General features: G+C 44.5%; 1 protein-coding gene across 1 annotated transcript in view; it reads right to left on the bottom strand.

Annotated features, from left to right (window-relative positions):
* Positions 1–21997, bottom strand: part of vopp1b (VOPP1 WW domain binding protein b) — a 64456-nt gene that overhangs the window by 36767 nt on the left and 5692 nt on the right. Inside the window, exon 2 of the mRNA XM_067434611.1 lies at positions 11579–11637. Within this exon, the coding sequence (XP_067290712.1) occupies positions 11579–11637 (59 nt within the window). The remainder of the gene's footprint in view (positions 1–11578; positions 11638–21997) is intronic.

Here is a 21997-nt window from a genome sequence, read left to right as displayed (position 1 = left end):
CCAGCTGCTATGAGGTGGTTTACACACACACACGCGCGCACACACACTCAGACACAGGCATACACACACGCACACTCTCTGACACATACACTCTAACACACACACACACACACACACACACACACACACACGTGCACACACAAACACACACTCAGACACAGGCATACACACGCACACTCTCTGATACATACACTCTAACACACACACACACACGTGCACACACAAACACACACTCAGACACAGGCATACACACGCACACTCTCTGACACATACACTCTAACACACACACACACACACTCAGACACAGGCATACACACGCACACTCTATGATACATACACTCTAACACACACACACACACGTGCACACACAAACACACACTCAGACACAGGCATACACACGCACACTCTCTGACACATACACTCTAACACACACACACACACTCAGACACAGGCATACACACGCACACTCTCTGATACATACACTCTAACACACACACACACGTGCACACACAAACACACACTCAGACACAGGCATACACACGCACACTCTCTGACACATACACTCTAACACACACACACACACTCAGACACAGGCATACACACGCACACTCTCTGATACATACACTCTAACACACACACACACGTGCACACACAAACACACACTCAGACACAGGCATACACACGCACACTCTCTGACACATACACTCTAACACACACACACACACTCAGACACAGGCATACACACGCACACTCTCTGATACATACACTCTAACACACACACACACGTGCACACACAAACACACACTCAGACACAGGCATACACACGCACACTCTCTGACACATACACTCTAACACACACACACACGTGCACACACAAACACACACTCAGACACAGGCATACACACGCACACTCTCTGATACATACACTCTAACACACACACATGTACACACACAAACACACACTCAGACACAGGCATACATACGCACACTCTCTGATACATACACTCTAACACACACACACATGTACACACACAAACACACACTCAGACACAGGCATACACACGCACACTCTCTGACACATACACTCTAACACACACACACACACACACACACACACACTCAGACACAGGCATACACGCGCACACTCTCTGATACATACACTCTAACACACACACACACACTCAGACACAGGCATACACACGCACACTCCCTGACACATACACTCTAACACACACACACACACATACACACACACAAACACACACACACACACACACACACACCTTCTACATGTCCTCTAAAGAAGCTCATAACCCTTCACAATGAGAATAACATCACTAAGAGCAATGCAAAGCGTGGGATGCAGTGGAGTAAAGCAGCCGCCACTGGACTCTAGAGCAGTGAGACGTGTTCTCTGAGCGACCAATCACGCTTCAGTCTGACAATCCCATGGACGAGTCTGGGTTTGGCCGTCGCCAGGAGAACGGGACTCGCCTGACTGCATTGGGCCAAGTGTAAAGTTTGGTGGAGGGGGGATTATGGGGTGGGATTGTTTTTCAGGGCTTGGCCCCTTAGTTCCAGTGAAAGACACCAATACATTTTGGACAATTTCAAAGTGACTGAACACCTGAACTCAGAGATCTGGAGGGGTCTATAGTGTATGTTTAAAAGGTGACATGCAGATAAGCCACGCCACAGCGATCTGACAAAAGATAAAGTACAGGAAATGCAGCGTCACAAGAGTTAATTCTACGAAAACATGTCATTGATATGATAAATAATGCAGCTGTGATCCAGAGCTGTGACCGTGTGTGTGTGTGTGTGTGTGTGTGTGTGTGTGTGTGTGTGTGTGTGTGTGTGTGTGTGTGTGTGTGTGTGTGTGTGTGTGTGTGGAGTACCCATATAAGGAGTTCCGCCCCCTATGTTGTCATACAGGGCCATACTCGAAAAACGTTCTGAAACTCATCTGAATCCTGAAGGAGTGTGTTTGGCACAGAAATACTCTGTCCAACACATGTTGTGAAACATGTTGTCAACTCTTGAACAGTGTGAATAAGGCAGAATTCAGGAACTCGCGTTAGAGCTTGTTCAGCAACGTTCACCTGCACATTGAGTTGAAGGAACTGAGATGTTTTAAGGCTGTTAAACTAGAGCTTCAGGTTCACTGCATCTCTAAGAGGTTTGATCTCAGCTTCGATCGAGACGGTTTTATGTCATTTTATGGATCTGATGAGGATTTCTCTATGCAAGGTCAGACACACTCCACATTCTTTGTGTGTTATCTACACGGCAGGTAAAATCACGGGCTGATGATAAGGTCAAATCTGCCAGAACTGCTGGAAAGACCTTGTCTATATAGATTCCCATTGGTTTAAAGTCTCTTCTCTTTCAGACAGGGCTATATTTGACATCAAGAGCCTTTCTTCTGCTGATCTTAGCACACAGCTCATGAAGACCAGCTCAAGCCGGACCACAGGCGCCCGATGGACTATAACACACGTACAGCACAGGCCAAACGTTTGGACACATCACTATCTGTCATGTTTTTGAAAGAAGTTTCTTCTGCTCATCAAGCCTGCATTTATTTGATCAAAAATACAGAAAAAAAATTATAATATTGTGATATATTATTACAATTTAAAATATTAGTTTTTCAGTGTATTCTCCTTTAAATGCTGATGTATTTGTGTGCTCAGAGCTGAATGTTCAGGATGGTTCCTCCAGTCTTCAGTGATCATGATCCTTCAGAAATCATTCTCAGATGAGGATTCATTACGAGTGTTGGACACAGGTCTGATCACTAATATATGCTCATAACCTGTGACCAGATCTGGCCAGTCCCTCAGCTCATTTACTCGAGTCCTGTACTGAAGTTCACTGTTTGAGTCTCTGTGCTTTACTGGAGTATTATTTTTTCTGTAATCTTCTGACTTTAACTTCACTCCATCTGAAAGACAAATATCGTCCTCTTTACTCCACTACATTTCTATCAAGGTCCTCGAAGTGGAAAGTCGTTTCTGTCGCAGCTTTGAAAGTCAGCGGATGATTTTTTTCTTCTTTAAAAGGTGTTTGGGTTTTTGCAGAAAGCCTTTCAGGAATCACTCTTGTAGAGTCTCGTGAAGTTCAATGATTTCACAGCATTTATTAAACACTGATTTATAGTTTAGAGCAAAATGGAAGAAGACGGATGTCCAAATGCTCATTTAGTGGAGTATTCACATAAACAAAGTTGATTCTGTCTTCAGTGAAGGTGAACAGTGTGAGAATATCAGATGTGTATCAGTGTATTGGATCCGTGCATTCGGCCTTAAAGTGACAGCAGCTTTGTAACTTTTCTACAAGTATTTAAATGAGTTTAAGTTAGTCGTCTGCTAGTGTGTCAGATGGAGCGTCACTGACTGGCTTAAACCATGATGGCATAATGTGCATTTATACAACTATAATACAATAATGCAGCGACATAAAGAAGGACATTTACTTTTGATACTTAAGTACTTTTGAAAACAAATACTTCTGTACTTTTACTGCAGTAAAAATCTGTTTTTACAACTTTCACTTATAACGGAGTAATATTTGACCAGTAGTACTTTAATAAAGTTGTGATCTTTGTCTACCTCTGCCTGTGATACTTTTTTATAATACTTTAATGAATAAAAAGTAATATATATTTAAAAAAAAGAAGCAAATGTTTTAAAAACAGAAATCTTTTGTAACAGCGATATACTCTACTGGTCATATTCACTACTGGTCAAATATATTTTGGATATATTTGAAATAAATCAATAATTTTATTCAGCAAGGATGTGTTAAATTGATAAAAATTGATAGTAAAGGAGATTTATATTATTTGAAAATATGTTGTTTTTTATTTTGAATAAATGCCATTCTTCTGAGCCTTTTATTCCTCAGATATATTAGTGATCAGACCTGTGTCCAACACTCGTAATGAATCCTCATCTGAGAATGATTTCTGAAGGATCATGATCACTGAAGACTGGAGGAACCATCCTGAACATTCAGCTCTGATCACAGAAATACATCAGCATTTAAAGGAGAATACACTGAAAAACTAATATTTTAAATTGTAATAATATATCACAATATTATTTATTTTTCTGTATTTTTGATCAAATAAATGCAGGCTTGATGAGCAGAAGAAACTTCTTTCAAAAACATGACAGATAGTGATGTGTCCAAACGCTTGGCCTGTGCTGTACGTGGATGTCTTCATGTATTACAGATGTATTAAGCCCATGACGTGTGTTGAGATGTGCCAGTCCCAAAGGGAGTTAATCTGAGTTCAAACTCAACATGATAATCTGAAACAGAAGGTCAGAGTCTCCTCATTAACAGCGATTCTAGCTCTTCGTTCACTGGATGAACGGTGGAGGGAAATATAGATATTAAGGTCCAGCTCCTGAAATGATGGTGACTGTTAGGGCTGCGACGGTTCACTCGTTTTTTTGATGCATCAATTACAAATCCTGACGATGCATATGCATCAATCTTAAAACATGCCTTTTGAATCGTTAATTTCAGTCGATACTCGATTTAAAATGCTAAAAAACACGAATGAATCACGATTGAATAACGATTTCAGTGCTCTGAAATAAACATTTGATTATATCTACTACATGGCTGAATTAATACAGTGTAGCCTCGTCCCGCGCCCTCACAACTCTCCTTCACACACACACACACACACACACACACACACACACACACACACACACACACACACACACACGCACACGCACACGCACACACACACAGCGCTCTTTAAAGCCTAATCAAATAAAAAACTGACGTTTTACAGAAATGGGTCAGACCTGAGCAGGATGCACATTTATCGCATGGACAGGGCAAACACATTTCTAAGTTTCTATAATGCAAACGCTCAGTTCTGATGAATGATGCATGAAATGTAACTTGTTTAACTGAATATACGAAGGAAACCGCTAAAGTAACTACAACATTAACACTGAAATATAAGGGTGCGCTTTATCTGTCAATCAGAGATGCTTAAAAGTTGCATCCGTTACTATAGCAACAGTCAACACCGGCACGTTACTATAGCAACAGTCAACACCGGCGCATTACTATAGCAACAGTCAACACCGGTGCGTTACTATAGCAACAGTCAACGCCGGTGCGTTACAATAGCAACAGTCAACGCCGGTGCGTTACTATAGCAACAGTCAACGCCGGTGCGTTACTATAGCAACAGTCAACGCCGGTGCGTTACAATAGCAACAGTCAATGCCGGCGCATTACTATAGCAACAGTCAATGTTGGTGCGTTACTATAGCAACAGTCAACACCGGTGCATTACTATAGCAACAGTCAACGCCGGTGCGTTACTATAGCAACAATCAACGCCGGTGTGTTACTATAGCAACAGTCAACCCCGGTGCCTTACTATAGCAACAATCAACGGCGGTGCATTACTATAGCAACAGTCAACGGCGGTGCGTTACTATAGCAACAATCAACGCCGGTGCATTACAATAGCAACAATCAATGCCGGTGCGTTACTATAGCAACAATCAACGCCGGTGCATTACTATAGCAACAGTCAACCCCGGTGCCTTACTATAGCAACAGTCAACGCCGGTGCCTTACTATAGCAACAATCAACGCCGGTGCATTACAATAGCAACAGTCAACGCCGGTGCGTTACTATAGCAACAATCAACGCCGGTGCATTACTATAGCAACAGTCAACCCCGGTGCCTTACTATAGCAACAATCAACGCCGGTGCATTACTATAGCAACAGTCAACGCCGGTGCGTTACAATAGCAACAGTCAATGCCGGTGCGTTACTATAGCAACAATCAACGCCGGTGCATTACTATAGCAACAGTCAACGCCGGTGCATTACTATAGCAACAGTCAACGCCGGTGCGTTACTATAGCAACAATCAACGCCGGTGCGTTACTATAGCAACAATCAACGCCGGTGCATTACTATAGCAACAGTCAACGCCGGTGCGTTACTATAGCAACAATCAACCCCGGTGCATTACTATAGCAACAGTCAACGCCGGTGCGTTACTATAGCAACAGTCAACGCCGGTGCGTTACTATAGCAACAGTCAACGCCGGTGCGTTACTATAGCAACAGTCAACGCCGGTGCACATGACTATATGATACTGTGGCAAGGGGGGCGTGGTTCAGCGAGGTCTGCAGCGGGAGAGAGAGCCGCGGGACGAGCGGTAAGTGAGTGGGTTGGAAGCAGATTAATAACACCTGTCTCTCGTTCCAGTAATGAGCGCGGAGAGGGGATAAAACCTAGGTGGAACCGGAGATCCAGGAGAGAGAGAGGGACTGCTGACGCGACACACACACACACTCACGGACATTGAGTTGTGAGACACGTTGACCCGGAAGCGGAACGTTTAACCGGAACCCGGAAGTGACTGAGAGAAATACACACGGGCAATAGCCGTGTGAAGAGACTGAGTTTTTGTTCTAATAAAGAGAAGCGTCAGCAGTCAAACCGATCCCCTTGTCCTCTTCCTTCCTTACACAAACGAACTTTATCACACTGGTGCCGAAACCCGGGAAGGAAGTAGGACAGCGCCGCCGCCATGACAACGCCCTCCGCCTCGCCATTTGCGGACATCATCACCTCCCTCGCGGTCCTCCACCAAGACCAACATCAGGCAATGCTGGACCTGCGGGCGGACCAGGAGCGCCGCTTCGAGGCGATTGTCCGCGGCCAGCAAGAGGACCGCGAGCGGTTCCGGAGCTGGATGGATCGGGAGGTTCGCGCCGAAGCCGCCGGGCGGGCTAGCGCATCGGTCCACATGCCCCTCCACAAGATGGGGCCAGAGGACGATCCGGAGGCCTTCATAGACCTCTTCCAGAAGACCGCGGAGGCCTCCGGCTGGCCCCGGGCACAGTGGCCGGTGCGCCTCATTCCATTACTAACAGGAGAAGCCCAGGCGGCCACCCAACATCTGCCGGTAGCGAACCTCCTGAAGTACGAGGATCTAAAAAGGGCCATCCTACAGAGGGTCGGTCGGACCCCGGAGCAACACCGCCAGAGGTTCCGCTCCCTGGAATGGGGCGAGGCCGGCCGACCCTTCGCTATGGCCCAACAGCTCCGGGACTCGTGCCGCAGATGGCTCTTGGCCGGCGGAAGCGACGTGGACCATACCATCGATCTGGTGGTGCTGGAGCAATTCATCACTCGGCTCCCAAGAAAGACCGCCGAGTGGGTCCAGTGCCACCGGCCCACGTCGCTGGAGACGGCCATCCAGCTGGCGGAGGACCACCTGGTGGCGTGCCCGGGGGTCGGCGAGCCCTCACTAACTTCTCACTCTCTCTCTCCCCCCTCTGTCTCTCCCTCTCGCCCTGTCCCTCTCCCCAGGTCCCGTCCTCCAGGCCCTCCTCGCGTTCCCCCCAGAGGTCGGGGTGGGATGGGCCCAGGACCGTCCGGGAGTTCGCGGGCTCCGCCCAGGGGGGCGGGGCCGCTGGGGGCGGGTGGTGATAATGGCTCCGGTTGCACACCCTCCCCGCGCTCATTTTCCAACCCACTCCCCGCCGCAGGGGTGGCGGGTAAGCCTGGGCTGGCCTGCTGGCGGTGCGGTGATCCGGATCATTTTGTGGACCGATGGCCGAGGATGGACATCGGGACAATGATCCGGATCCCGGACGTCCAGCGGACCACCCCCGATCAAGCAGGAGAGTACCAAATTCCTGTAAGTATCAAGGGGGGTACATATCAGGCCTTGGTGGATTCAGGATGTAACCAAACCTCGATCCATCAAAGCCTGATGCAGCCTGGGGCATTGGATACAAGCCGCATGGTTAAGGTGCGGTGTGTGCACGGGGATGTGGTGGAATATCCGGTTGTCCCAGTCACGATACAGTTTAGGGGGAAAAAGCATAGTGTTGAGGTGGCGGTTAGTCCCCACCTCCGGCATCCGCTAATTCTGGGGACGAATTGGCCCGCCTTTTCGGCATTATTGGGGTCGTTATGCGCGGATGCCGCTTGGGAAAACAAGGCTAGGAACGGGGCGGTGCGAGTGCAGGTTGGCGAGACTGATACGGGACCCTTGGGAACAGCTTCAGAGGAACCGAGCGGGGTCGAGAGACTGATTCTCTCGGACCGCGATGACTTCCCTCTGGAGCAGTCTCAAGATGAGACCCTAAAACATGCATTTCAGCAGGTCCGCTCTATCGACGGTCAGTCTCTCCAACCCGCGTTGCCCGTCACGTATCCTTATTTTGCCATAATTAAGGATCGGTTGTATCGAGTGACCCAAGACACTCAGACAAAAGTGGATACAACCCAGTTATTAGTACCAAAGAGCCGCCGGGAAATGCTTTTCCAGGCGGCTCACTCGAACCCGATGGCGGGCCACCTGGGGCAGGCGGCCACACTGAATCGCTTAATGACCCGATTTTTTTGGCCAGGCATTCATGACAATGTGCGCAGGTGGTGCGCGTCTTGCCCTGAATGTCAGTTGGTGAATCCACTGGCCGCCCCAAAAGCGCCATTGCGCCCCCTTCCATTAATGCAGGTCCCCTTCGAGAGAATTGCGATGGACCTCATCGGGCCATTGGAGCGATCCGCACGCGGACATCGTTTTGCGTTAGTCATCGTGGACTACGCAACACGATATCCGGAGGCAGTGGCTCTCCGCAACATCTCCGCGAAGAGTGTTGCGGACGCACTGTTTCGTCTGATCTCCCGAGTGGGGATTCCGAAAGAAATCCTCACTGATCAAGGCACGGCGTTTATGTCACGCACGATGAGCGAACTCTACGGATTATTGGGCATTAAATCCATTCGAACAAGCGTCTATCACCCACAAACGGACGGCTTGGTCGAACGATTTAATCGCACTCTTAAATCCATGATCCGTAAGTTCGTACAGGAAGACGCCAAAAATTGGGATCGGTGGTTAGAACCCCTCTTATTTGCCGTGCGGGAGGTTCCACAAGCCTCCACGGGGTTTTCCCCCTTCGAGCTTCTCTACGGACGACAGCCACGGGGGGTGCTGGACGTCCTACGAGAAACTTGGGAGGAGGGACCTTCTTTGGCCAAAAACGAAATTCAGTACGTCATGGACTTGCGAACAAAACTCCACACCTTGGGGCGGCTATCTAGGGAGAATTTGTTGCAAGCCCAGGACCGCCAGAGCCGGTCATATAACAGGGGTACAAAACTACGCAAATTCACACCGGGAGAGAAAGTGCTCGTTCTACTCCCTACGTCGAGCTCAAAATTAATGTCAAAGTGGCAGGGGCCGTTTGAGGTCGCACGACAGATAGGAGAGCTCGATTATGAAGTGATACGATCCGATAGGAACGGGGCACGTCAAATATACCACCTCAACCTGCTAAAAAAATGGAATGAGGTGGAATCAGTGTTGTTGGCAACGGTGATCGGGGGAGAGGATGATCTCGGGCCAGAGGCGAGCATTAAAGCGCAATCAGTCGCGCTGGCCCCTGGGGGAGATCACCTCTCACCGTTACAACTCTCTGATTTATCAAAATTGCAGGCGGAGTTCGCTGACGTGTTCTCGCCCCTACCGGGACGTACCGACTTGATTCAGCACCATATCGAGACCGAGCCGGGCGTGGTAGTTCGCAGCCGGCCGTATCGCTTGCCTGAACACAAGAAAAAAGTAGTTCAGGAAGAATTAGGCGCAATGCTCGACATGGGAGTAATCGAGGAGTCCAACAGTGACTGGGCGAGCCCGATAGTTTTGGTCCCCAAAACAGACGGCTCGGTCAGGTTCTGTGTGGACTACCGCAAGGTGAACGCTGTGTCGAAATTCGACGCGTATCCAATGCCGCGGGTTGACGAGTTGCTTGATCGGTTAGGCACGGCTCGATTTTATTCGACACTGGACTTAACAAAGGGCTATTGGCAGATCCCCTTGTCTCCATTGTCCAAAGAAAAGACAGCTTTCACCACGCCGTTTGGATTACACCAATTTGTCACGCTTCCTTTCGGCTTGTTCGGAGCGCCCGCAACCTTCCAGCGACTCATGGATAGGATTTTGCGCCCCCATGCTGCGTATGCTGCTGCGTACCTGGATGACATAGTGATTTATAGTCACGATTGGCAGCGGCATATGCAGCATGTGAGGGCGGTCCTGAGGTCGCTGAGGGGAGCGGGGCTCACGGCCAACCCAAAGAAGTGTGCGATTGGGCGGGTGGAAGTAAGGTATCTGGGCTTCCACTTGGGTCATGGTCAGGTGCGTCCCCAAATTGATAAGACTGCCGCAATTGCAACCTGTCCGAGGCCCAAGACCAAAAAGGAGGTAAGACAGTTTTTGGGGCTGGCGGGATATTATAGACGGTTTATACCAAATTATTCGGACCTCACCAGCCCTTTGACTGATCTTACTAGAAAGGGGCTACCAGATACGGTCCAGTGGACGGAGCCGTGTCAACAGGCTTTTACCCAAGTAAAGGCTGCTCTATGTGGCGGGCCGCTCTTACACTCCCCTGACTTTTCTCTCCCTTTCTTGTTGCAGACTGACGCGTCGGACAGGGGGCTGGGCGCAGTCCTGGCCCAGGAGGTGGAGGGGGGAGAGCGGCCGGTGCTGTACATTAGCCGTAAGCTCTCCAAGAGGGAAGCTAAGTACAGCACCATAGAGAAGGAGTGTTTGGCCATCAGATGGGCCGTTCTCACTCTCCGCTATTACCTCCTGGGGCGGGAGTTCACCCTCTGTTCGGACCACGCTCCTCTCCAATGGCTCCACCGCATGAAGGATACCAACGCGCGGATCACCCGTTGGTATCTAGCTCTTCAGCCGTTTAAATTCAAGGTGGTCCACAGGCCGGGTGCTCAGATGGCTGTGGCCGATTTCCTCTCCAGAAATGGGGGGGGGGGGGCTGCAGGCCGGACGGCTCCCCGGCCTGAGTCGGGCGGTGGGGGTATGTGGCAAGGGGGGCGTGGTTCAGCGAGGTCTGCAGCGGGAGAGAGAGCCGCGGGACGAGCGGTAAGTGAGTGGGTTGGAAGCAGATTAATAACACCTGTCTCTCGTTCCAGTAATGAGCGCGGAGAGGGGATAAAACCTAGGTGGAACCGGAGATCCAGGAGAGAGAGAGGGACTGCTGACGCGACACACACACACACTCACGGACATTGAGTTGTGAGACACGTTGACCCGGAAGCGGAACGTTTAACCGGAACCCGGAAGTGACTGAGAGAAATACACACGGGCAATAGCCGTGTGAAGAGACTGAGTTTTTGTTCTAATAAAGAGAAGCGTCAGCAGTCAAACCGATCCCCTTGTCCTCTTCCTTCCTTACACAAACGAACTTTATCACAGATACCCAGCCCAACATGTCTTGAGGAGAGCTCTCAGAGGATGCATTTTTGTCATTGTTAGCTGTTGAAAACAGAGCCTGCGTGTCAGGAAATATTTATCCTCTAGCGCCATCTATAGGCAGAGACTGGTCAGTGCAACCCCTACGATTAATGGATTGATTGAGTACCGCGACTGAAGGCGATTGAGAGGGACGGTGGTGTTCATGAATCTGTGGAGGTGCAGCTCATAAAACAAGAGCGATGGACAAAAGAGGAGAGGAAACGGAGGGTACTTACATGAAATAGATGGGGTATCCTCCTTCAAAATACCAGCAATACTTCTTTGCTTCTATGCACTGCAAGAAATACACAAAAAATAAAATCAAGATACATATCATTGACTATTATAAATTATATATAGACAATGTTTTGAAAATGTTATTTAATTATAATTATTATTTTTAATAAAATCTGTTTCTCAACTCCGGAAATGCCTCTTTAGGAACCAACACGTCACAATATTACTCATTATAATAATTAATGCGCATAATAAAGGCCTGGGTGAGTTAGTCCTGTGTTGAAACCTGAGGCGGGCAGTACTGGAGTATTTTTACATTCCAAGTCATTTTGTTTTTCAAGTATATGTATTTACCAGTGTTGTTCTTTGGGAAACGTTTACTTTACAACATCCTGAAACATAATATTGTACTTTTTACAGCAATACATTTCATATTGAATATCATTTAATAGATAATTACATTAAAAATGTAGTGCTGTACACTTTTACTCAAGTAAAAGTATTCAAAGTTTTACTTGAGTACAAGTAAGAAAGTAAAATCATTCAAACGACTGATTCATTAAGGAACGAATCATTTGACTATGGCCCTGTCCCAAATGGCACACTTCATGTGCACTTTCGGTCTTGTGGACTTACAATGGCCATTGCGTGCGTGTGTCCGTTAGGTTCACAAGACCGAAGGGTGTCCCATTCGTCATTTAAGCTTAAAGAAGTGTGCTCGTGAGCGCCCCCTTTATGGCCGTTATGCGCCCTCGAAGTGCACTTCAGATGAGTCCGCAAGTTTGCGAGCTACGCAGAGGACTTCTGCCCGGCAGTCAAAGCAGCGTTACGTTGTGAAAGTGCAGACTCAGAGGAAGACCGTGAGGGTTTAGGCTGCCATTTGGGACAGGGCCTATCTTAATCTATCTTAGTCACTGAATCATTGATTCAAATGATTTGTTCAAAAAGCTGATTCATTCAGGAATGAATCATTTGACTATCTTAATCTATCTTAGTCACTGAATCATTGTTTCATTTGTTCAAAAAGCTGACTCATTCAGTATGGAAACTCTGCATGTGTTGCTCAGAGACTTTGTTTTGAACTATTCTCGTTGGCAAATTAGAAAAAATATGGGCAATATGGTGTCTAAAATGTAAGTCACTTAATATTAAACTCTTGTTTAGTAAACTTGTATAAAATAAATATCACATTTATGATATAAATATAGACTCACATGCAGTGAAAGCGTGCATGGGTGTGTGTGAGTGATATACTTGACAATGTCAGATCGCCAATCGTTAAAATAACAATTACGATATTATCGCAGATGATATATATCGCACACACCTACGCCCAACCCTCCGGTCTTAGGAGTGAAACTAGTGACGGTTTCAACACTCCTGCCTAAAGGATCAATATTAAGATGACTCCCCATTATTCAGATGTATTTTTTGGGGGAAAAGAGATTTTTGTGGAAAAAATCTGGTTTTCAACAGATTTTTTTTAATTAAAAAATTCTGCTGATAATGAATTGGGTTTGTTTAGCACCATTCATTACAGGACTCGACCTGAAGCGTGTTCGTGCGCTTGTCCTTCAGTAAATCCAGACACCTGTCCGAGTAAAACATGGGATTGTCTGAAACAAAGGTTTATTTTTATTTTGTAGTAAATAATTTATTCTGAAGCAATATTCTCACCAGTGTTCAGTCCGCTTTGGGATATTGAAATCTGCATATTTGTGATATGTTTACCTTTTTTTAAAGGGCATTTTTACCCCCAATCTTATATTATATTCATTATATTACATTACATTCAATTAAAATAAGACACTATAAGGCTGTTACCAATCAGATTAAATAATTTACACTGAAAAATTACAACTGCATTAAATAATGTTATGAGATTTGTATTTTTGGATAAATAAGACATTTTAGAAATTATGTTTAAACATAAAACTAAACCTCCAGTAGGTGGCAGCAGGTGAGTCTTAATGAGTGATTCATTGAGTCAGTCATTCAAACGATTCATTCAAACGGCTGATTCATTCCAGATTGAGGCAGTCGTTTACGAACAGGTTATTTAATTTTTTATTCAACCGATTCATTCAAACACTGAATCATTCAGTAACACACACACACACACACACACATACACACACACACACACACACACACACACACACACACACACACACACACACACACACACACACACACACACACACACACACGTTTGCTGTGAGACGCGTTATGGTTCTGCTGTTTGGATCTATTTTCGCTGCTGAAATAGAACAAAAACACTCAATATTGCATCTGAAATATAAGTGACTTAATGTTAATTTGTTTTTGGAGCTGTCATATGACATCAGCGTCATTTTCAGTCGTGATGGTATTCAGGAAAACACTCATTTGATTGAGAGATGTTGTTTAATTGTATCATATGTTATATAAAATATAAAATCAACATTTTGAATTGTTACCGCAGTTTCTCTGTGTGAGCGGCGCTCGTGTTGTGATTTATCCTCGAGAGGATGCGCAAGCGTTATATCACAAATATAAGACGACCCCCCCACCCCACCCACACACACACTTTTTTCGACACAAAACCTCGTCTTATATTGGGGTATATACGGTATTTGCAGCAGAAGTCCTGAAATCCTGGCGTCGCTGTGGCCGACTGATTTGTGGAGGTCCAAGCGTTTCTATCCTGATGAGCACTCTGTTGATCACATTAATCTAAGCGAGCAGATCCTAGCCAGAAAACAACTGCAAAGTACACCAGACTTTATGCTGACAGTCTGTATGATGTTTTACACAACCGTCAGACTGGGTGAATCGAGGCAGACTCGGTTTCAGTGCAGACTAAAGATTTACCAATCAGAGGAACGGCTTCATTGGCCCGAGGGATCAACGGGTGTGGGTGGAAATATCCAGAAAGCCAAACGCCTCTCATGTGTCACAAGGTGAAACGAGAGAGATCTGACAGTGAGAGAGAAAGGTCACCGACGGGCAATTAACCCTCACGTGTGACGAGATCTTTCTCTTACGCCAGGTCATTAGGTTGGCTTGGGAGAAATCCTAATAAACTTAATATTATTATTCTTCTATTATTATTTACAACTCTATCTCCTTGTAGAGCTTTAACTCCACATACTGCAAACTCGGCTCAGATCTTCAGACTGTTCTGACTCGGTGTGCTATATCTTTTCTAAATGATCCGACTTACGGTTCTATCTATCTATCTATCTATCTATCTATCTATCTATCTATCTATCTATCTATCTATCTATCTATCTATCTATCTATCTATCTATCTATCTATCTATCTATCTATCTATCCATACTCAAACTTTTTCAACCTTTCTGATCAACTCTCTCCCAAGGCAACTTAAAGTTCGTCTCGACACGTTTTAATCTCGTTTGTGCTTCAGGTGTAGCCAACAACAACTCCGGCTTACTGGGGGACTTACATAATGCTGAATAATGGATGTAAAATACATCTTATAAATACATTTTGAAAAGTCTGCATAAAGTGCACACCTCCTGAAGCGTGACTCATCTCCGGGACGCTGATCCGGCAGGACAGATTTAACCCGACCCGTCTTTTCCATGTTTATCAGAGTTTTTGTCCTAATGCGATTCTGTTATAGAAACCGTTTCTATTTCTGTGATGTCGCGGCTGGAACGACAACACACACACTATGCCTCAGGAACTGATTGTGCTATTTAATTTTAAGAGTTTAATGTGAATTTTAATATAATTTATAGCTGTGCTGAAAGCTATGATGGATAATTCAACTCAACTTCTATGACAATCGCACCTTATCTACGCATCATCTTTTACTTCTTTATAACTGTTTTAATTTACCTTTGTTCTTAACTTTGGTTATTGTTATTTTATCTATATATCATCATTTTATTCTTTTTAATTCTCTTTGTATATTTATAATTCCAACATGTCCTCCAACTAATCCGCCTATATCGGTCGTTTGTCCCGTCCTTTAAATACGGCCCACAGGAGCGTTTACTAAAGTTGTGCTCCTACTGACAGCAGGACACTTTCATTTTAAAGCATTTTTCCCTTTTATCTGCGTAATATTTCAGGTTTTGCATAGCTCAGTTGGTAAAGCATTGCAATATACAACAACATGTGATCATGCGATCGTGAGTTCGATCCCAGGGAACACATGTGCTCATAAAGTGTGTGTGACTATAACTCACTGTAGGTTTAGGGATGGGGTGGGTGGAGTTGGAAATTAAAATAAATATTTTTGCTAAATGGAAATATGACAAATGGAAATGAGCACGCATTTTGATTGGTAACGACAGTCATTCGTCACGTAACGTGACACTGTCATTATTTTTACTCCAGCTAGAGGGCGCACGACTTAAACGTAAATATAGGTCGGAATAAAGTGCTAGAAAAACGACCTATAGAGTCGTATTTTTTTGGAGGACAGTTTGTATATTTCTTATGCATCTGTTGATTATTATTTTTGGTCAGGGCTGTCTGACTGGAAGAGATTGGAAAAGGAGAGCAGTGTGCTTCGCTTCATTCTGCTTGTGTGTAAAGCGGACTCAAGAAAGAGGAGGCCTTGCGGGACATTTTATTTTTATTTTTAAATTCTCTTTACAAATGTTTTAACTGTCCTTGTTTTTATTAAAATTTTTACACATGGTGTTTTTATTTCTTATGCATATGGTATCCCTATTTTAATTAATTTCTATGTAAAGCACTTTTTTTTTAATTGCCATTGTGTATGAAATGTGCTATATAAATAAACTTGCCTTGTCTTCCATTGCCAAATGTGTCTGTACATAAATACAATGTGTCGAGTGGGAACATATACGATTTGCTTGCACATCATTAAAACAGACTCGCGTGTGCTTACTGTACGACTCCTGGACGTCATAAGACACAAGTGCACTGGCATAGCGTCTGAAAGACACTGGTCATGCTGTTAAACACTACTTGTTATTCCATTGTGTATGAACAAGGCTGATCTCAACAGTCCAGAAATATCTGTTTAAGATCCGGAAGGTCAGTATTTAGGGTGTCAACAAGCGATGACGGCAGCTTTCTCCCTTAAGCCCCTTTGCATGGCCGCATAATGAGACAAGCTTTAAGGCTAAACCCAATCAAACCTCCAGTCCTTCTCACCAGGGAAATCCAGTGAGAAGAAGCAGAATAATTGTGTTGCTCTGTTGTTTGTGAAGCGAGTTGTGTGTTCTGCTCAGAGAATCGGTGTCAGCACCAGCAAAGGGACTCGTGCCAGGCTTCACTGAGCTGCGCAACAAAGACAGAAGACATGCGAGGAATTGTAAATGCTCAAATTGTTCTTGGCTAGGGAAACCACTTGATATACCACTTTCATAAGCAATGCCAATAGGGAGGAATCCATGGGAGCTGCTTGTTTACTGTCCCAATCCCATTCCACCTCGAGTAACGCCCGGACCCCTCACTGCTGTACTAAAGCATATACTGGAAATGTTTCCAGTTAAAGAGGCTCTAATGCTAGTTCCTGAATTCTGCCTTATTCACACTGTTCAAGAGTTGAGTCTCATGATAAACATGGACAAAGTTTCACGACACGAGTTGGATGTATGACGGAGTATTTCTGTGCCAAACACACTCCTTCAGGATTCAAATGAGTTTCAGAAAGTTTTGATATCATAAAGGGCGGAGCTCCTTATATGGGCACCTATGAGGACACACACACACACACACACACATTATCGAGCTTGGTTGGGGTTACGGGAGCAGTTGACGGCGTTTTGTGTTGACATTGTGTTTTTAGACATGAGATCAACAATGTTACTAAAGAAGTGTGTGTGTGTGTGTGTGTGTGTGTGTGTGTGTGTGTGTGTGTGTGTGTGTGTGTGTGTGTGTGTGTGAGAATGATCCCCTTGTTCCTAAATAACCAAGTGTTAAGGGAACAGTGGATGCAGTTTGTGTTTCCGGTCATGAGTGGGAACCTAAGGCGGTGAGTGAAATTGCATCAAATGTGTGAGTTTTGTTGGCAATCTGCGCACAAGTGCATATAATGTGAAGAACACCAACGTATTCGCTTGTTAAGTCGTGACGTTTGGACCCGGAAGCGCTGCCGCGTGACGTCAGCCTTAACAACTGGATAGTGTGTGTGTGTGTGTGTGTGTGTGTGTGTGTGCGTGTGTTAGGGCTGGGATGGTATGAATTTTTTCTTACCACGGTTGAAGCGAGAAATTCCTGCGGTTCAGCGGTAAACCACGTGGTGCCGCGCACCCTGTTGCGCGTCTTGTTGTGAGTGCGACACACATGAATCTTTTTCTATAGTTTGCTCTGTAAATTAAATTGAGAGTATAGCTAATGCATATATGCTATTTTAAATACTGTACTGTATTCCAGATATATACACTGCCTACATTTTACAATAATAAACACGCAAACATCCATTTCATAAGCATGCATGTTTATTTTCCTTCAGTGAAAAAACTCACTACAGCCTGTAAAGTAAATAAGGGTAATCTTAAGAATATACGAAAATTAAATATTTGTTTAAAAAAGATTTGTTTTTTTTGTTTAAAACATATTTGCCGGTCTGCGCTTTGAGATGAATGTGGGACACGAGCTGGATAGACACCATCTAGAATATCTTCGTCTTCATGATTTCTCCTGATGTTGTAAAACATCTGAAGAGCGAGTTTTATCTTCCACAGGGTCGAGACATTTAAGTGATGTTTGCTTATTCACTGCTAGAGAAAACTAAAGTAAAACCGCTGCGTGTGAAATGCGCTATTCAAATAAACTTGACACGCCTCAAGTCTAAACTGTGTTAAATAAAATGTCATAAAATGTCACAGTGTTTTTCTACTTTACCACAGTAAAAGATGTGAACGGGTGTAATAAGCAAACGAAAGGAAGAAACGTTTATAATTCCCTGCAAAAATGAGTGCACTGAGACAAATTTTGACCTTCATGAGGACTGTGAGGGGATTAATTTTTTTTATAACTCATTCATTTACGTTATACAGTCCCTGACAAAAGTCTTGTCGCTTATCTATTTTCTAGAAATACCTGATATTAACCTGACTTTTAATTAATTAATTGGTGTTAGAAATAGCTCATATGAAAAGCTAAAACCCTCCCAAATGATGTTTAATGCACTGAAATAAATAATTTTCACAGAAAAAATATTTATCATTTAATCAAGACAGAAAGGTCAAATTTTGGCAAGACAAAAGTTTTGTCGCCTATACAGAAATTGAACAAGTTTACTGCAAATACAAAAATATGTCAGCAAATTAAGTTGTGGTGCTGTGAGATCCAAATTTAATATCTTGTATGACTTCCATGAGCTTGAAGAACTGCATCCATGCGGTTTGGCAAGGATTCATACAATTTATTGATGAAGTCATCAGGAATAGCTAAGAAAGCAGTCTTGCATGCCTCCCAGAGTTCATCAATATTCTTTGGTTTTGTCTTCCATGCGTCCTCTTTCATCCTACCCCACATATGCTCAATGATGTTCATGTCTGGTGACTGGGCTGGCCAATCCTGGAGCATCTTGATCTTCTTCGCCTTGAGGAACTTTGATGTGGAGATGGAAGTATGCGATGGAGCACCGTCCTGCTGCAGAATTTGGCCTCTTTTATGGTTGGGAATATAAGAGGTAGCTAAGATTTCTTGGTATTTTAGACTATTGATGTTGTCTTCCCCCCTGCAGATCTCTCGCACACCCCCATACTGGATGTAACCCCAGACCATGATTTTTCCGCCACCAAACTTCACTGTTTTCTGGGTGAATCTCGGATCCATTCTGGCTCCAGTAGGTCTCCTGCAATATTTGCGGCGACTGTGGTGTAATTCAACAGAAGATTCATCTGAAAATCCACCTTCTGCCACTTTTCCAGCGTCCATCCTTTTAGCAGGCTGTGGGCCTTGGCAAATGCCACACGGTTTTTCAATTGTCTTTTGTTTAGTGCTGGCTTCTGGGCACTGATTCGACCATAGAGGCCATTTCGAGACAGAATCCGACAAACTGTTCTGGTTGACACAGGGACTTCAGGTGACCAGGTCTCGTGGAGCTCTGCTGCAGTGGAAAATGGGCTGGCCTTGGATTTTCGAGCCAACAAACGGTCCTCTCGAGCAGTTGTCTTGCGGGGTCTGCCTGACCTGGGCTTGTCAAAAACGTCTCCAGTCTCTTCAAATCTTTTTTATCCTCTGTACTTGACGCTGAGACACATTGAAGGTGTCTGCCACATCAGCAGTGGATCTGGTCTTCAGCCTCTCGATAATCAAAACTTTAGTCTCAGGGTGAATCTTAGGCATGTTTGCAGAGGTCTAGTTGCAGTTGATGTGAAGGTCTAGTGTACTGGGGTTCTTTTTATACACACTTGAGACCTAATTGATCCATTATTAGTCACAGGTGAAGCTCATATGACAAGGTGACAACCCTTATGTCTTTGCAAAAATTGACTCAATGGGCTTTACCAAGCTGTGAATATTAGAATACTTTTTGAAAGTTTAGTTTTTCACTGAAACATTATCACAAAAGCTGGTGGGATTAAAATGAGCCATTTCTTGTAAAAAAATCTTGATTAGAAATATATTTCAGCGGCACTTTAGGTCAATTTGTACACAAGCGACAAGACTTTTGTCAGGGACTGTATAAAGCCTTAAAATTCTGCATAATTAAGGGCGTGGTTACTTTGAGTGACAGGTGGATAGCCATTTATCCACCTGCTATAGTCATTGTGTCACCTAAGCTCCGCCCACGTCCCGCCTCTTTGCCCATTTTCTGTTATCCGGGAATGATGAGCGATGACTCGGCTCATTGGAATCCTATGGGTGACGTCACGGACACTACAGCCATATTTTTTTTACAGTCTTTGAAAAAATCACGATAAAGTGAACATGCTAGTTTTTCTAGTAAAAAATATGAAGGCTGGAATGTAAACCTTTTTTTTTTTTTTTTTTGCAGGGATGGCGTTGACGATCTCAGACCCGTGGTAGGCATCACGTGACCGCAGTATTGCAGTAAAATGGTAACCGTCCCGGTCCTAGTGTGTGTGTGTGTGTGTGTGTGCGTGCGTGCGTGCGTGCGTGCGTGCGTGCGTGCGTGCGTGCGTGCGTGCGTGCGTGCGTGCGTGCGTGCGTGCGTGCGTGCGCGCGCGTGCGTGTGTGTTATGGACCCTTTAATGTGGAGATTGGGAATTCCTCGCACAACAGGGACTCTATGTCTATTCCAACACACTCTCAGCCTCAGTCTGTTCACTCGCCAGCTCATGCATTCTACAAGCTTTTCACTGATTGGCTGAATGTTTTGGCCTATGACAAAATGTCTAGTTCCAAATAATGTATTCAACAAATCATTAAAAAAGCATACATTTCATACACAGATGATCATGAGTTGACTAATGCGCAAATGATCATGAGTTAACTAATGCGCAAATGATCATGAGTTAACCAATGCTCAGATGATCATGAGTTAACCAATGCGCAAATGATCATGAGTTAACCAATGCTCAGATGATCATGAGTTGACTAATGCGCAAATGATCATGAGTTAACTAATGCGCAAATGATCATGAGTTAACCAATGCTCAGATGATCATGAGTTAACCAATGCTCAGATGATCATGAGTTAACCAATGCGCAGATGATCATGAGTTAACCAATGCGCAGATGATCATGAGTTAACCAATGCTCAGATGATCATGAGTTAACCAATGCTCAGATGATCATGAGTTAACCAATGCTCAGATGATCATGAGTTAACCAATGCGCAGATGATCATGAGTTAACCAATGCGCAGATGATCATGAGTTAACCAATGCTCAGATGATCATGAGTTAACCAATGCTCAGATGATCATGAGTTAACCAATGCTCAGATGATCATGAGTTAACCAATGCTCAGATGATCATGAGTTAACCAATGCTCAGATGATCATGAGTTACCTAATGCTCAGATGATCATGAGTTAACTAATGCTCAGATGATCATGAGTTAACCAATGCTCAGATGATCATGAGTTAACCAATGCTCAGATGATCATGAGTTACCTAATGCTCAGATGATCATGAGTTACCTAATGCTCAGATGATCATGAGTTAACTAATGCTCAGATGATCATGAGTTAACTAATGCTCAGATGATCATGAGTTAACTAATGCTCAGATGATCATGAGTTAACTAATGCTCAGATGATCATGAGTTAACTAATGCGCAGATGATCATGAGTTAACTAATGCTCAGATGATCATGAGTTAACTAATGCGCAGATGATCATGAGTTACGCAGATGATCATGAGTTAACTAATGCGCAGATGATCATGAGTTACGCAGATGATCATGAGTTAACTAATGCGCAGATGATCATGAGTTAACTAATGCGCAGATGATCATGAGTTAACTAATGCTCAGATGATCATGAGTTAACTAATGCTCAGATGATCATG

The sequence above is a fragment of the Pseudorasbora parva genome, chromosome 24, assembly GCF_024679245.1.
Source record: "Pseudorasbora parva isolate DD20220531a chromosome 24, ASM2467924v1, whole genome shotgun sequence".
Classification (NCBI taxonomy): domain Eukaryota; kingdom Metazoa; phylum Chordata; class Actinopteri; order Cypriniformes; family Gobionidae; genus Pseudorasbora; species Pseudorasbora parva.
The sequence above is the reverse complement of the archived record's forward strand: the minus strand, read 5'-3'. Positions and strand labels throughout refer to the sequence as shown.